At 52.5% G+C, this 15508-nt stretch overlaps 1 protein-coding gene across 4 annotated transcripts in view; it reads right to left on the minus strand.

Moving 5' to 3' along the window:
• Positions 1-2281: 2281 nt before the first annotated feature.
• ABCB9 (ATP binding cassette subfamily B member 9) overlaps positions 2282-15508 on the minus strand; it is a 31206-nt gene continuing 17979 nt past the window's right edge. For 3 of the 4 annotated variants that reach the window (XM_065904083.1, XM_065904082.1, XM_065904081.1), the window contains exons 6-12: positions 14499-14696; positions 13076-13204; positions 10800-10988; positions 10137-10310; positions 7416-7575; positions 5691-5827; positions 2282-3493 (exon numbers count right to left, since the gene is read on the minus strand). In XM_065904083.1, coding sequence (XP_065760155.1) covers positions 3233-3493; positions 5691-5827; positions 7416-7575; positions 10137-10310; positions 10800-10988; positions 13076-13204; positions 14499-14696 — 1248 coding nt within the window. In that variant the 3' untranslated portion in view covers positions 2282-3232. The remainder of the gene's footprint in view (positions 3494-5690; positions 5828-7415; positions 7576-10136; positions 10311-10799; positions 10989-13075; positions 13205-14498; positions 14697-15508) is intronic. The other variant, XM_065904084.1, reaches the window with a different exon arrangement.

Consider the following 15508-nt stretch of genomic DNA (forward strand, 5'->3'; position numbering starts at 1 on the left):
TTGCACCTGATGTGCTGAGACGCCCTGGTGGGTTCTCAGCACTGAGTCCAGGATCTGATTGATGGAGGGACACGTGAACCTGGCAGAAGCAGGCTGGTCCAGTTCGAAGCCTCGGCTTCCAGTCCCATGATCCCTGTCACAACCAGCCTGACTCAAGCCTGGCTGTCCTTGCCCTCTGAGCACTGAAACCCCCTACCCCCAAACCAAACAGGAAGTCTTGAGGTGGCCTGGGCCAGGGCAGGGGACCCCGGGATGGGGCAGAGTAGGGGATGCAAAAACCGTGTGAAAGAAGACTGCAAGGTGTGTGCCACTTAGTCATGTTCAACTCTTCGCAACTCCACGAACTGTAGCCTGCCAGGCTCCTCTGTCCATGGGATTTCCCAGGCAAGAATACTGGAGTGGGTTGCCATGCCCCCCTCCAGGGGATCTTCCCAACCCAGGGATCAAACCCCAGTCTCCTGTGGCTCCTGCATTGCAAGTGGATTCTTTACTGAGCCACCAGGAAAGCCCAAAGGCTGCAAGGTTCCCCCTAAAGACATCCATGTCAAATCCCTGGAACCGTGAGAGTGACCTTACTTGAAAAAAGGGTCTTTGGTTCAGAATCTCAATGTGAGATGATTCTGGATAAATCACATGGGCTCAAAATCCAACATCAAATGTCCTTACGAGAGAAAGGCAGAGGGAGAATTGAGACACACGGAGAAGGCGGCCGGGTGATGACGGAGGCAGAGACTGGAGGGAGGCAGCCACATGCCAGGAACCCCTGGAGCCACCAGAAGTAGGAAGGACCCTCCTCTAGAGCCTTCAGAAGGAGCTCAGTTCTGTCGACCCTTGGGTGTCAGGCTTCTGGCCTCCAGGTCTGGAAAGATATGTTTCTGTTGCTTTAAGGCACCTGGTTGTGGTCACTGGTTACAGAAGCCACAGAAAACCAGCACGCCCTCCTCCAAGGGCCCCCACCTTCCCAGGTAAGAGGTTCAATTTCTCTTTCCACCCTTGCGACACATCCCCCATTACAGGTGAGAACACTGAGGCCCAGAGAGGGGAAGCTCCTTACAGTTGTCTCAACCTTCCTCCTGCTTGAATTGAGCTCACCTTTGCATCTTGTTGTTGCGCAAACTCCAGGCGATAGTGAAGGACAGGGAAGCCTGGCGTGCTGCAGTCCTTGGGGTTGCAGAGTCAGACATGACTGAGCAACTGAACATGTACCTTGTTGGGTTTTCACAGCATTTTAAATTTTGTGTTTATTTTTATCATGGAATAGTAAGCACAGCAAAGAGTCCAGATAACATAATGCCCTGAAACTTTTTTATTCCCTGCTCTTGGCGAGGTGGGGTGGGTTGGGTGGATGGGGTGGGGGCTTAGCTATGGGGTCTTGGCTGTGGAGTGTAGGATAAATCAATTAACCTCTCTGAGCTTCAGATTCCTCAACTTAAGAATGGGGAGAGAATTGGTTGTTGTGAGGATTAAATGAGATCAGACGCTAAGCACCTGGTATCTCTCCAATTCCACCTGAAACCCCTGGGCCTGAGCTGGTTCTTGCTGGGGGATCCAGCGCTCAGGTTCATGATGGCTTCTTCAGGGAGGGAGGGTCCTGGATAAATAAGATGCTCAAGGGAGGTCCAAGCCCCTGAAGGCAAGCAGGGGACTCAGCTGGCCACAGTCTGGGCCTCATGCCTCGATTTATTTGGCAGGAAAATGGATACACGGCAGACATAGAGCTGGTGTATGTAGTGTGACTTCACCGGTTGTTAAAATACTCAAATACTTCCATACCTGTTGGTAAAAGCCACTGCCCTAGTCCCGCTCCCGGGACCCCAGACTTCCACACAATTCAGCAAGTAAGAACTACCAGCAGGAGGTCTTCCTGGGTCCAGTCCTAAGCCTCCCTTCTGATCGAGCTGTACTGCTGGGTAATATGTCTTGGTGCCATGGGCTGGTGAGCGTAGGGTGCTCTGTCCCTGATGGAAAAAAACAGGTGGCATTTGCTGGGTTTCGGCTTTCCCAGGAGGCACAGAGGATCCTGGGGGCTTAGTGGAGACCGGTCTGTTATCCTGCACAAGCCCCATGGAGACGGATGGATGGACGCGGATGTCTGCGCTGGGGGTCCCGGGGATGTGAAGGGCACCCGGACGCTGGATGCGGGGAGGCCCTAGACCTCCCAGAGTCTCCACAATTACACCAGGCAGGGCCTGATGGAGAAACCTAGCCAGGCGGTGAGGCAGATGGCCCAGAAAGAGGTCAGAGGTCAGGGGTGAGAGGTAGTATACTTTATTGACCGGGTTCTCCCAACATCTCGCAACCCCACCACAAAGCCAGACCTGGGCTTTGCCAGCGTCCCGTGCACCGGACTCCTAGACGTCCAGAGAGCCTCAGAACGGCAGAGCGGCGGGGCGGATGTGGGGAGGGGGCTGCCAGCCAGGGGAGAGGGCGTGGGGCGGGGCAAGCCAGCGGGAGGGGCTCAAGCTGGGCGCTGGGCCGGGGACCCCCCGAGGCTCCGCCAGGCCTGGCCAGCCCCTCACTCCCCTAGTTAAGGTTTGTAGTGGTTCACAGTGAGACTGGCTTAGATTTGGGGGGTGATGGGCAGGCAGGCGCCTTCCACTCCCCACCCACCATTGGCCTGACTCACGAAGCTGGGAAGAGGGCAAGACAGGAAGTCCCCCCACCCCGCCGTGTTCCCACCACCACAGGGCCTGGGAAGCCCCTTCTCTCCAGGGGCAAACAGCAGAGGCCCAGTTCTCCCTGACATCCCCCCAGGCTCTTAGGGGGAAGGGTCATTCACTCCCAGCTCAGAAGTGTCCAGAACATCTCAGGGACCTTGCCCATCATTACTCCCAATTAGAAAAATGTTTTTGAAATCTAGGAGTTGATGGGGGCCATTGAACCAAGCAGTAAAAAAACCTGGTTAAGATCTTGGTTTAAAAAGGTAGTTCTACCTTCGCCTAGAAGCTTCGGGAGACCAGCCCGAGAGACCAGTGGTGTCTCCGTGCCCAGACTGGCGGGGGTGACTCATGGCAGCAGGGGGCCGGTGGTGGCCCGGGAAACAGGGTGGGACCCGGGGAAGAGATGCAGGAAGCGGTGACTCGCGGGGCAGGGCAGCTGGCCCTCCCCCTCCAGTGCCGTGGGCTTGGGCTCAGAGGGCAGCGGGGGTGGCCGTGATGGGGGGCCCCCATGGGCACCTCTGCCGGGCCGGCTCCGGGGCCTCTGCCCCACCGGGAGAGGCGGGGCCCCGCGGTCAGGCCTTGTGACTGCCGTTGGCCGGCGGCTCCCTGTGGCCGGCTGTGTAGTCCGCGGCGGGCTCAAGCCCCAGCATCTGCCGCTGCACCAGCCTGGCGTAGAGGCCGCCCTGGGCCAGCAGCTGCTGGTGTGTGCCCTGCTGCACCACGCGGCCCTTGTCGAGCACCACGATGCGGTGCGCCCGCTCCACCGTGCTCAGCCGGTGCGCGATGATGAGCACCGTGTGTTTCCGCAGGTTGCCGTGGATGGCCTGCTGGATCTGCGGACACAGGAGGGCGCCGGCTCACACGCCGCTGCCGCCGCCCACCACCCCGCCCAGGCCTGGCTCAGATCCCCGGTCCACCACATCCCACGGACGCTCAGTCTCTCTGGGGCTTCTTCGCCTGTAAAGCCAGGGCTTGCACAGGACCTGCTTCCTGAGTTTTATGTCCTTGGGGGACAGAGCTCAGAGCCTGACACGGGGCAGCACTCCGTGAATGATGGAAGGGCGCGACATGGTCTTCCCCTAACCTTGGCCTTGGCTAATGGTCTCACCATCAGCCTCAGAGCTCATGCCAATAAAACCAGCATCACCTGCTTCCTCCATCCTTCCCTCACCCCACAAATCTGACTCATCAGCAAATCCTGTCGCCCCATCTCCCCAGGGTCTCTCTGCTCCATTTTTCCACCTCTGCCACCGTTCCTTTTCGCTTGGATCCCGGCAACTTTCCTGACCCGCTCCCCACGTGGATTTAATACTTTTAATCAGTTCTTGTTGTACTGGTGCTCCAAGCCCTCCAAGAGCTTCTAGTCCTATTTAGGATAAAACCCAAACTCCTGGGGGGAATTTTTGGGCCATGAAACTCTTCTGCATAACATGACATCCTGTGTTTGTTAACACCCATAGAATTCACAATACAAAGGGACCCGAGACCTGAATGGTGACCTTGAGTTTTAACAATGCACTAATACCAATTTTCAATGGGAACTAATATACTGCTAATGTAATGTGTTAATAACAGGTGACATTGTTTGGGGGGAGGAGTATATATAGGAACTCTGTACTTTCTGCCCAGTTTTCTTTAAATGTAAACCTACTCTTAAAAAAACAAAACAAACCCAAACCCCTTCCCAGGGCCTGAACAGCTGGTGTACCCACAATGACTCTCTCCCGATCTCACCATGCCCAACCCCCACCATCAACCATGCCGACCTTGGGGGGTTGGCTGTGGACCTGCTCTGAGCCTTTGCCCGCATTGCCCCTCCTCCCAGACCCCCCTGACTGGCTCCTTTCCCTTCTGGTCTCAGCTCAATAGCTACTTGATGGCCCTGGTTCTGCACAGGAATCCTGGGCAGGTGTGACCGCATCTGAACCCTGCACCAAGACAGCCACATTCCAGCAGGGCTCCCGCAGGGGCAGAGCCTTGTCCCTGGGATGACCCAGCCCCTAAACGCCGCCGGAGAACTGAGTGTCCTAACCGACACAGGCCGGGCAGCGGGTGGCTGAGCTCCCTTTCTTAGAGCACTTACCAAAAGGGGCTTAGAGTTGTCACACCTTCCTCGGTCTCCTGGAGACACATATGCAAATCTCCTAAAGCTCAGGAATGTCTCTCTGTCATCCCTTTGAAATGTAATCATCGGAAGGATGGGGCCCCATCTCCCAGACTCGGTGGGAGACAGGAACCCTAATTCGAGTGGTTGCCAACTGTCCGCCAGCTCCCAGCCCTTTGTGAGTCTCCCCTGACCCCTGCTCCCGCCGCCCCTTCCCTAGGTCCTCAATCTCCCTTTGAAATGGCTGCCCCATCACCATCATCACCCCTGCACAAATCCTAGACAGACCTCAGCTCTTTTCCCTGCTTTCTTAGCTACTGGATAAAATGTGTTCTCCCAGCTTTAACTAATGGCCAGCCATGTTTCTCAACCTTTCCATCACACGACTGTTTCATTTTCTACACAGTACAGGCCCCAGGGTACACTCACCCTTGTCTCCTTGTGATCTGTCTCTCGCCCTGGACTGGAAACACCTTGGGGGCAGGGGCCAATGTGACCCTGGCACCCAGAACAGCGCCTGGTGCCCAGGAGGCGGGCATTAAATACCGTGTGAAAATGAATGGTCCCATGGCAAGATGGGGGTAGCTAAGTCCACTTCAAATACACTGTGGGCCCCGCTTTACCAATGACATGAGAGTTGGAGTAAGAGAGACACTCAGGTTATGAGCTCCAGGGCAAAGCTCCTAATCCAGGGCCCACATCTCCTGACTCGAACCCAAGTGCATTTGGTTTCAACACCTAGAGCCCTGAGGCTGGGCTGAGTGACCACGCCCTGGGTCTCCTCCATCCCCGCTCTCTGCCCTCAGCTCCAGAACACCCTAATCCAGGAAGCTGATGGCCTGGGAGGGTCCCTACAGCTACTCTGAGCCCTTCCCAGCACCTTTCACCCGCCCTGCTCCAGCATCACCCGCCACCCCGCAACTCACCAGATACTCGCTCTCCGCATCCAGGGCGCTGGTGGCTTCGTCCAGGATGAGAACGGGTGGGTTCCGCACCAGAGCCCGGGCCATGGCCACCCGCTGCTTCTGGCCCCCGGACAGCTGGGCACCCTTCTCCCCTGTCTCTGCAGGGCGGAGGCACAAGTGCAAGTGAATGGGAGGGGAGGCTGGGTGGCCTGCAGGGAAGGACGAGCAGTCCCTTGCCTCTCCTTTCCCTTCTGCCAAGGGAGCTCTGCTCCCCGGGAAAGGTGGGGCTGACAGGGCCACCGACTGGAAACCTCATGGAACAGTGCTCCTCCTTCCTGGTCATAAGGGGCAAGCAAATTACGACTGTGTGCGCTTGTGTGTACCAAGATGCCAACTTTTACCTATGAATCTGGCAAAACTCCAAACGTTTGATAACATAGTGTGCTGGGGTGGCTGAGGGCAAAGGGCACCCCGAGTCTCCCTGGGGTGCAGCTGCTGAGACCCCTGTGTGTCGGGTTGCGCTGCGTGAGTGCACAGAACACAGTTACAGACACACAACCCCTGGACCAGCAAACCCACTTCTGGGAATATTTCCTGCTCATTTACTTGCGCTGTGACTCACAGCACTGCTAACTGAAAACGACAAAACCCCCAAACCAAAAAAACTATACAAACTGTCTATCAATAGGAAACTGAGGAAATCAGTTATTTTTGAGGAAAGTATTATAAAGCCACACAATAAAATACTGTGCAGTAGCTGAAAAAAAAAAAGTAGCTTTCTAGGTATTAATATGGAAAAAAAAAGGTATCATTTAAAAAAACCAGGTGCAGAATATAAGGTACTGTTTTTTTCTTTTCCTGTAGATGGGTGGGAGGAACTAAAAACATATACTCATATTTGCATAAAGAAACTCCAAAATGACATGTAAGAAATTAATGAAAGAAGCTTTGGTGGGGGCCGGAGGGAACTGGTAGTGAAGACTGGGATGAAATGAAACTTTTCATTGGACATAGTTAGGTCTAATCTTTTAGTCTTGAACTGTGTGACTAGCCCCACTGCAAGAGTTAAAATTTTCAAATACATTAAATCAAATCTATAAGTTAATATACTGTTCAACTCATTAAATTAAAATACTTATTCACATAAAGTAACTATAAATAATATAATATATATACCATTTTAAAATAATTATGTTTTGGAACTAAATTGAGGTGGTGGTTTTAAAGCACTGTGAATGTACTAAGTGCCACTGAAGTGTTTGATTTATTTATTTATTTTTGGCTGCGCCACAAGGCATGTGGGATCTCAGTTCCCTGACCAGGAATCAAACCCATGCCCCCTGCAGTGGAAGCACAGAATCTTAACCACTGGACCACTAGGGAAGTCCCTGAATTGTTCACTTTAAAATAGTTAAGTTTAGGGACTTCCCTGGTGGTCCAGTGGTTAAGAATCCGCCTTGTGATGCAGGGGACATGGGTTTGATCCTTGGTTGGGGAACTAAGATCCCACATGCCGTGGGGTGACTAAGCCTGAGAGCCACAACTAAAGCTCCCAAGTATTGCAACCAAGACTCAATGCAACCAAATAAATAAATAGATAAATATTTAAAAACACAAGTTTATGTTATGTGGATTTCACCTGAAATAATAAACAGTAGCTGGCAGAGGGCAACACATAACTCAGAGGGTTGAATCCCTGAGGATGGACCTCCGGGCACAGTGGAGGCGATGCTCTGGGCCCTGTACCTGTATTGTAGCCGTCCTGCAGCTCCATGATGAAGCCGTGGGCGTTGGCCTTCTGGGCAGCCTCCACCACTGTCTCGAAGGGCACAGTGGGCAGGCCGTAGGAGATGTTGTCCGTGATGGAGCGGGCGAACAACACTGGCTCCTGGCTCACCAGGGAGATCTGTGGAGGAGGAAGGATGGGGCATGGGAGGCCAGGAATGCATCAGTCCAGCTGTCACCAGGAACCTCACCAGCCCCAGGCCTGGCTGATGCCTGGGGCCTCAAGTCTGAAATCTGATCAGGGCCCATGGCCGGCTGCTGCATCCAGTGGCCTCTCTTCTTTCCAAACAGTGGAGTCCACTTTCTGCACAAGCCCTCAGCCTCCCTGACAAACACACTGGGGGCCCCACTAAGCTGCCGCTCCGGGCTCAGCCAAGTTCCCTGACCTCCAAGACAGAGCTCATTGGCTGCCTCTGACCTGGAAGAAAAGAGAGTGAGAGAGTGTGAAGTGTGACTCTCTGAGTCTGTCCATGGCAAGAAGCAAGAGGCCAGAGCAGGCCGAGGCCACAGGGACCGCCCTGGTTGGTGCCCCCTCCCTTCTAGAGACCAACAGAAAGGAGCTATTGTCTCAGGATCCCAGCTTTAGGAATTTGTATGTAGTTGGAGGATGTCATTACAATACTGTAAATAGCAAAAAAGGAAAAAGAAAAAAAATCTAATTGTCCATAAATTGAGGATTGATTAAATTATTACAGTACACCTTTAAAATCAAGCTGTAATATATATCACGATTCTGTTTTTGTTTTAAAAAAGTGTACGTGCCTTTATATATTGTTGCTGCTGCTGTTTAGTTGCTAAGCCATGTCCGACTCTTTGCGACCCCATGGACTGTAGCCCACCAGGCTCCTTTGTCTATGGGATTTTCCAGGCAAGAATAATAGAGTGGATTGCCATTTCCTTCACCTGAGGATCTTCCCGACTCAGGGATTGAATCCATGTCTCCTGTGACTCCTATATCACAGGCAGATTCTTTCCTGATGAGCTATCAGGGAAGCCTTTATATATAGATATGTTTATATAAAGATGGGAAACACGTTGGAAAGGAAAGGATGTTGACTAAACTGATAATGCTGGATCGTGTCATGGAGTGGAATTCAAAAGGTGAGGTGGAGGGAATTCTCACGGGTTTGTTATAAAATTCTCTGAATAGATGGGAATATAGTTAGATGGTTGAGTTCTACTGCTTTGGGTTTACGAAAACTACAAATTTAAACAGAGGATACTCACAAAAGAGGAAATCCAAAACTTCAAGAAACATATGAAAAAGGACTTAAATCTTTAGTCACCAGGAAAATGCAAAAGACCTCAATGAACTACCTCTAGATACTCACCAACTGGTTACAGATACTAGATACTAGTTATCTGAGATTAAGTATCTGAGCATGTTAACTATTGCAAAGCTTGAACAGCTCTGTCCAGGAGCCACTTCAAGAACTCTGGTGGGCAGCAGCCTGGTGGTGGCATACCTGGGACCACTTCTTCACCATCTACCCATGGTTATGTACACATGAGTGGGAAGATGTCACAATCTGTGGCCTCCACCAGCATCTACAACTAGCTGGAAGTTCTAGAATCTCTGTGCCAACCCAGGCTCTCACATAACTTAACGTCTGTTGATGATGTAAATGGTGTCTGCTTAGAAGTTGGTGTTTCCTGTATAATGTGCAACCTGAACAACCATCCAGGGCATCCCTGCTCTTATACCAGCTCAGAAGCAGATGTTGAGTGCACCTGAGAAGATTGCCAAAAACTGTAAGGTCATGAATAGCCTCCTTTAAGTACTGGAGATAAATTAAATGTGGAAAACCTGAACTCTCATTCACTGCTGGTGGGACTGTAAAGTTAAAAAAAGAAAAATGTAAACCACCTTAATGGCAGGAATTACTAGAGCTGAGGAAACACATCCACCCTGGGAGAACCTACCCACCTGTGCATACCAGGACACACAGTATCAGTATTGTCCATATCAATATTGTTGCTAATATTAGAAAAACAGGAAACACCCCCAACTATCCATCAAGAAACAGAATGTGTAAATGGACTGTGACATGTTTACACAGGGGATTAGCTCCCAGCAGTGAAAATGAAGGAACTACAAACACAGCCTCAACCTGGAAAACTCACAAATAACGCTGAGTGGAGGAAACAAGACACAAAGAATACCCATGTTATGACTCCAGTCAGATGAAGTTCAAAACTAGCAAAACACAGCTGCGCTGTCTGGTGAGGCATGCAGCGATGGGAAGAACAAAAGAAAAGCAAGAAAATGATGATTATGAAAGTTGGGTGAGATGGCGCTTCTTGGGAGAAAAAGAAGGGGCACATGGAGTGGGCCGGGGCGGGGGGCGCTTCTGGAGTGCTGGAATGTTCTATTTCTTTAACTGGGTGGTGTTACGTTGGTGGTAATCCCTTTTTCTAAAAAAAATATATTTTATTTATTTTATTTGGTTGTATTGGGTCTTAGTGACAGCATGTGGGATCTAGTTTCCTGATCAGGCATCAAACCTGGGCCCCCTCCACTGGGAGCACAGAGTCTTAGCCACTGGACCACCTGGGAAATCCCAGTGATAATCCTTTGAACTGTGTGTGTATCCTGTGCCCTCTCACCTGCATCTGTTAGTACTCGAGAGAGAAGGTCAAATGGAAAGGGCGAAGGAGGGCGGCAAAGGCCCGTGCACCTACCACGCGGTGTAAGTACTTGTGGTCATAGGCGCTGATGGGCTTCCCGTCCAGCAGCACCTGGCCCCCCTCCAGGGGGTAGAAGTTCTCCAGGATGTTGACGCACGAGCTTTTCCCACTGCCCGACGGCCCCACAAGTGCAGTCACCTTTCCTGGGGACAGGCTGAAGGACACGTTCTGCAAGGAACATGCAGACATAAGGTGGGGCCGCAGGCTCACTCAGAGGCTCTGGTCTTAGAGGCCCCAGGTACCCTTCCCAGCCTGCCCCACTGCCACCGCCCCCAGAAGGCTCTCCTTTCTAGGCCTTGACAGCACTTTTATTCTTGTCTCCTTTGCCTGGAATGTTCTCGCTGCTGAGAGCCATTGGCTGGCTCCTGCTCCTTGTTTAGGTCCGAGATCAAAAATCACCTCCCCCGAGAAGCCCTCTTGGACTATTGATACCATCTTTACAGATTACCCCGATTTATTGCCTTCCTAGCACTTCTGGAATCCTTTTGTTAACGCTCTGCCTTCCCCAGCTAGAGCCCAGCTCCAGGAGTGGAGGCACTCTGCTTTTCGTATTCTTGGCTGCACTGCCATGGCCTGGCCTGTAGGAGGTGAGAGAGAGATGGGAGGAGGGAAAGGATGATCGGAGGTGGTGGTGGGGGGTCTCAGGCCCTCTCTCACCTGCAAGACTTGGGTGTGGGGCCGAGTGCGGTAGGTGAAGGTCACGTTCTCAAAGTCCACCCGGCCCTCCAGGTGGTCAGGGGCCAAGCTCCCGTCGTGCACCATGGTCGGCTGCCGGTCAATGAACTCGAACACCTTCTCGGCGGCCCCTACTCCTTGCATCAGGCCGCTGTAGACAGAGCCCACGGACTGTGGGGGGAGGAGAAACACGTTCCTGACCCACTGACACCCCAATCCTAGGTCCCCCCTCCATGGTGCCAGAGGGATGAAGGGGGTGCAGAGAGAGCAAGAACACAGCAGAAGTTCTGGGGGCGGGGCACGGTCACAGGAGGCTGTCGGAGCCCCACCTGCTGGTACAGCAGACCAGGACGATAATGCAAAAACCGAAGAGAGCGATAAAAAATACTGATGCTTTATGTGTTACAGCTAAACCTCACCACTGCCAGCAGGGTAGGTGTTATCACCCCCTTAGAAAAAGAAATGGAATCGCAGAGAAGTCAGAATGTAGCAGAACAGGAATTAGACCTTCCTCTTTTAGCTGCCACAGAATTTTTAAATTTCGATGATAAAAACGGCCCTAAATTTATACTATACATTTCCTTGGGTAAAAATATACACAAGTATAAATGTGAATAATGACTTATTTTACTGAGTACATATATATCTTATGAGGTAGCTGCTATCATTAGCTCCTTTGTGGTGATAAGGAAACCGAGGCACAGAGTGCTCAAGTAACTTCCCCCGGGTCACACAGATGGAGAAGCGGCAGAGCCAGGATTCGAACCAAGGCATTCTGGCTCCCGAGTTCAGGCCCTTAGGACCTGTGACTGTGGGTCCTGGTTGATGAAATGGGGTAATATTAGTACCGGTATCATGGTTCTGTGAAGACAGTACTCAGCACATAGGAAGCCCTCAATCCACCACAGCTGTTAACATCCAGATATAATTACTCATACTAAGATACAAGTGCTGTGTAGACATTGTCCTCTATCCCTCATCCCAGAGGTGGTCCCGGTTATCAGGGTACTATGTCTTTCAAGTCCTTTCTCTGTGCTTTCACAAACACATGCATGTACATAATTAGATAATTTTGAGATGGAAGAAAACCATGAGATCAGACCATCCCTGTGACTCAGAGATGAGCTTTTTCACTAATTCTGTGTCTTTGGGTTCTCTGTGCACCAGGGCACACAGCTCTGCCTCACTCCTGTAGCTGCTACCCAGTTTTCGTAGCACAGATGGACTGTTTCTGACATATGGATATACCGTATTGCCCAACCACTGGTTGACAAGCATTTAACTTTTCACTGTTATAAACCATGCCCCACTGGATATCCTGGGACACATGTCTTTGCCTACTGCTGTGGATGTTTCTGAAGCATGGCTTCCTTGACGCTGATTCAAACGACACTGCAAGTCTGATCGGAGCTAAGGCAAAGTGCCATCTGCAGAAGACACTAACCCTCCCCTGACCCCCACACCTTTGGGCTTTTATCACTGCCGGACACACAGGCTCTACCTTAGTGCTGGAGGCTAAGACCAGAGAACTAACACCCTCACTCTGCACATCCTCTGGAAGTGACTGATGGCAACAAGCTCCCCAGCTCCCTCATCTCAGGACCTGCTGGTGGGAGAAGCCAAATTAAGACTTAATCTACAAGGACTTCCCTGCTGCTCCAGTGGCCAAGGCTCCATGCTCCCAATGCAGGGGGCCCGGGTTCAATCCCTGGTCCAGGAATTAGATCCTGCATGCCGCAACTAAGGCCAGGCACAGCCAAATAAATTTTAAAATAAAATGGAAATACTGTATGTTTGTGTGTGTATGTGTATATATGTGTGAGTGTGTATATATATATATAAAGACATAATCCATTTAAAAAACAAACCCACTCTGTCCTTTTTCCTTAGAGCTACTCTTTAAAGTGGGTTAAAATAAAGTCAGACCATCTGGCCTGAAACTGGGAACCCCTACGAACGTGAGGGGCAAGTCACTGAAGCACTCTGAGCCTCAGCTTCTTCTTCTGGGAAGTGGGGACCCAGGGAGCACTGAGACCTCGTACAGGTGCTCAGGGGCATCTTCTGAAATGATCTCTGTTGCTGCCACTCTGCTCCGTAAAGTTCCCGTCACACGTTAGTGTTAGTCTCCTTGTTGGTACTATCACGTCCTTTAGAAAGAAATGCCACCTCCTGCGGACTCTGGAGCACCCCCATTCAGATCCCTCCCCCTTACCTCTCCCTCCTCCCCAGGACCCCCCGTTCCCCAGCCAGCCCCTCACCTCCATACAATCTCCCAGGACAAACTCATAGATGATGAAGGAGATGAGGTTGCCACTGGTCATCTGCCCCGAGATGACGAGGTGGCCCCCGTAGTAGAGGATGCTGACCTGGACCACAAGCAGTGTGAGCTGGAGGGCAGATGGAAAGCGGAGTCTGACTCACGGGGGGCCTTGGCTCAGATCCACAACCCCATTCCCTCTGTCTCCCCGCCCCACGGGCTGCAGGGGAGGTGAGAGCGGCTGTGGACTCTGCACTCATAGTTATAAACTGCAAGTGCAGCCAGCGGCAGGGACGGCCTCCCACAGGCTGGTGCCCCTGTCACTCACGCCCTCCCCGCCCCCACTAGGGACCCTGCAAAGGCCCCCTGCTGGAACAGGCCATGAGCCTGCTTGGGAACAAGGCTTTCTTTGTCAGGCCCTGGCGTGTACACACACACACACACATACACACACACAGAGTTCCTAAGCGCCTCAGTGAGGCCAAACTGGAGCTATTTGTCTCCTCCTTATTGGGAAGAGCATGGTTCAGAGAGGTTGAGTCTTCTGGCTAAGGTCACACAGCACGCCCAGCCAAGCAGACGAGGTCTGTATTACCAGGAAGGAGGGGCTGTGTCTGGGGTGTGCTTGCCTCCCGCCCCCTCTGGGGCTGGGGGAGTGTCTGTGAGAGGAGTGGAACCTGCGTACCCATGACACAACCCACTCGGGGTCCCCATCTGCCCTCCTCATTCCAAGCCAGCGACACTGGGCCAGAACTAGACCCACGGCTGGGCCACGGTGCCTCTGCACAAGCAGCAAGAGGCGCCCTTGCTGGTGGGCAGACCATCAGGAGACTTGGCTAGCTGGATTTCAGGCCATTCTCCCCTCTGGCTGGCACTTTTGAGGAGGGGTTACCCTGGGTGGGGGGAGGTCCCAGGAGGTCCTTATCCCCTGCTTGCCTGTAGACCACCGGCTCCTTCCTTGCCCTAAATTCCAAACCCTCCTCATGCCTACCCCAGCTCTTCCCCGACATCCCACCCTCGGCTGTGACCAGCAAACAGCGACAGGCCCCACGTGCTCCTTCTCCAGGAGGGGCTGGAACGCGTCCCCAGGGAGTGAGCCGGACACTCTAGGACCTGCCGGGAAGCTGCCCAGGTCGGATCCCCAGGTGGCCTCGGGGTGACTTCCCACCTTGGCAGGGGTGTCTCCCCAACAGGGAAAAGAAAGTTCCTGCCCGGCCACCCCACACCCAGGTGAGAGGTAAGAGGGGGTGTCCTGGGGGGACATTCACAGGAGTCTACATTTCTTTCCAGAAAGATCCTCTGAGGACAAGCAGAAGGTCAGGACGAAGTCAAGTGTCACACCAGCATGCAGGGACCTGGGCTAATGTCCTGACCAAGGGGCCCCCCATCTTTGTGTCAGACCTGCCCGGGCTGGGGGCACGTACCCCGCTGCCCCAGACATAGTACATGTAGGCTGCGGCCTCCTTCCTGTTCAGCTTGTACACCTGCTGCAGCTTCCGCGAGTACACCTCCGCCTCCTCCTCCTCGTTGGCAAAGCTCCGCACTGTCTTCATGGCGCTGATGGTCTCCTCGGCTGTGCTGCTGGCTCTGGCCAGAGCACTCTGGACCTCCTTGGAGAGCCTCTGTGGGCGGGAGTGGGGACAAAGAGGAGGAGACCTCAAAACAGACAGGCTCACCCTCTGCCCGAGCCCCAGGTCTCTCTGGGGTTTTCTGTCTTTAGTTGGTGTCAGATCTATGCAGGGAGTTCCAGGGACAAGGGGATGAGACTAGCTCCCCTTCCTCTCCCATCTCCTTCTAGCGTGATTTGCTGAGCTCAGACAACAGACCCCAGCTGGGCTTTGGGGGTGAGCTCCTGAGGCTCTATCTCCTGAGGGATGGGGCGCTGATTGTGAAATTATCTCTAGTATTCAGAGGAAGTTAGGCATGACCATACATAATCTTCTCAGAAAACGAGTGTTGATACCTGATCCTGAGCTGGCATAAGAGCAGGGATGCTCTGGATGGTTGTTCAGTTTGTATACTGCACAAGAAACACTACCTATTAAGGAGGCACCATTTACATCCAGCAATGTACATTAAATTATGTGAGAGACTAAAAATTGGCACAGAGATTCCAGAACTCTTAGCCGAGTTCTAGATGGTGGTGGAGGCCACGAGCTATGAAATCTGCCCACATCGTGTGCTTATAACTGGGGATGGATGGCTGAGAGGTGGTTCCAAGTACATGACCACCAGACTGCTGCCCACAGAGTTCTGGAAGCAGTCCCTGGGCCTTGCTATTCAGGCTTTGTGATAGTTACCACACTCAGAACTTCACACCAACCAGGAAGGCTGCCCAGGAGGCTCCTACATTGGCATATTTCATGACCTGCGAGTCATGCCCAGGCCATCGGAAGCACGCCGTGTACTCAGGCTCAGGCACCTTGGGAGGATC

This window comes from Muntiacus reevesi, chromosome 13 (genome assembly GCF_963930625.1).
Source record: "Muntiacus reevesi chromosome 13, mMunRee1.1, whole genome shotgun sequence".
Classification (NCBI taxonomy): Eukaryota; Metazoa; Chordata; class Mammalia; order Artiodactyla; family Cervidae; genus Muntiacus; species Muntiacus reevesi.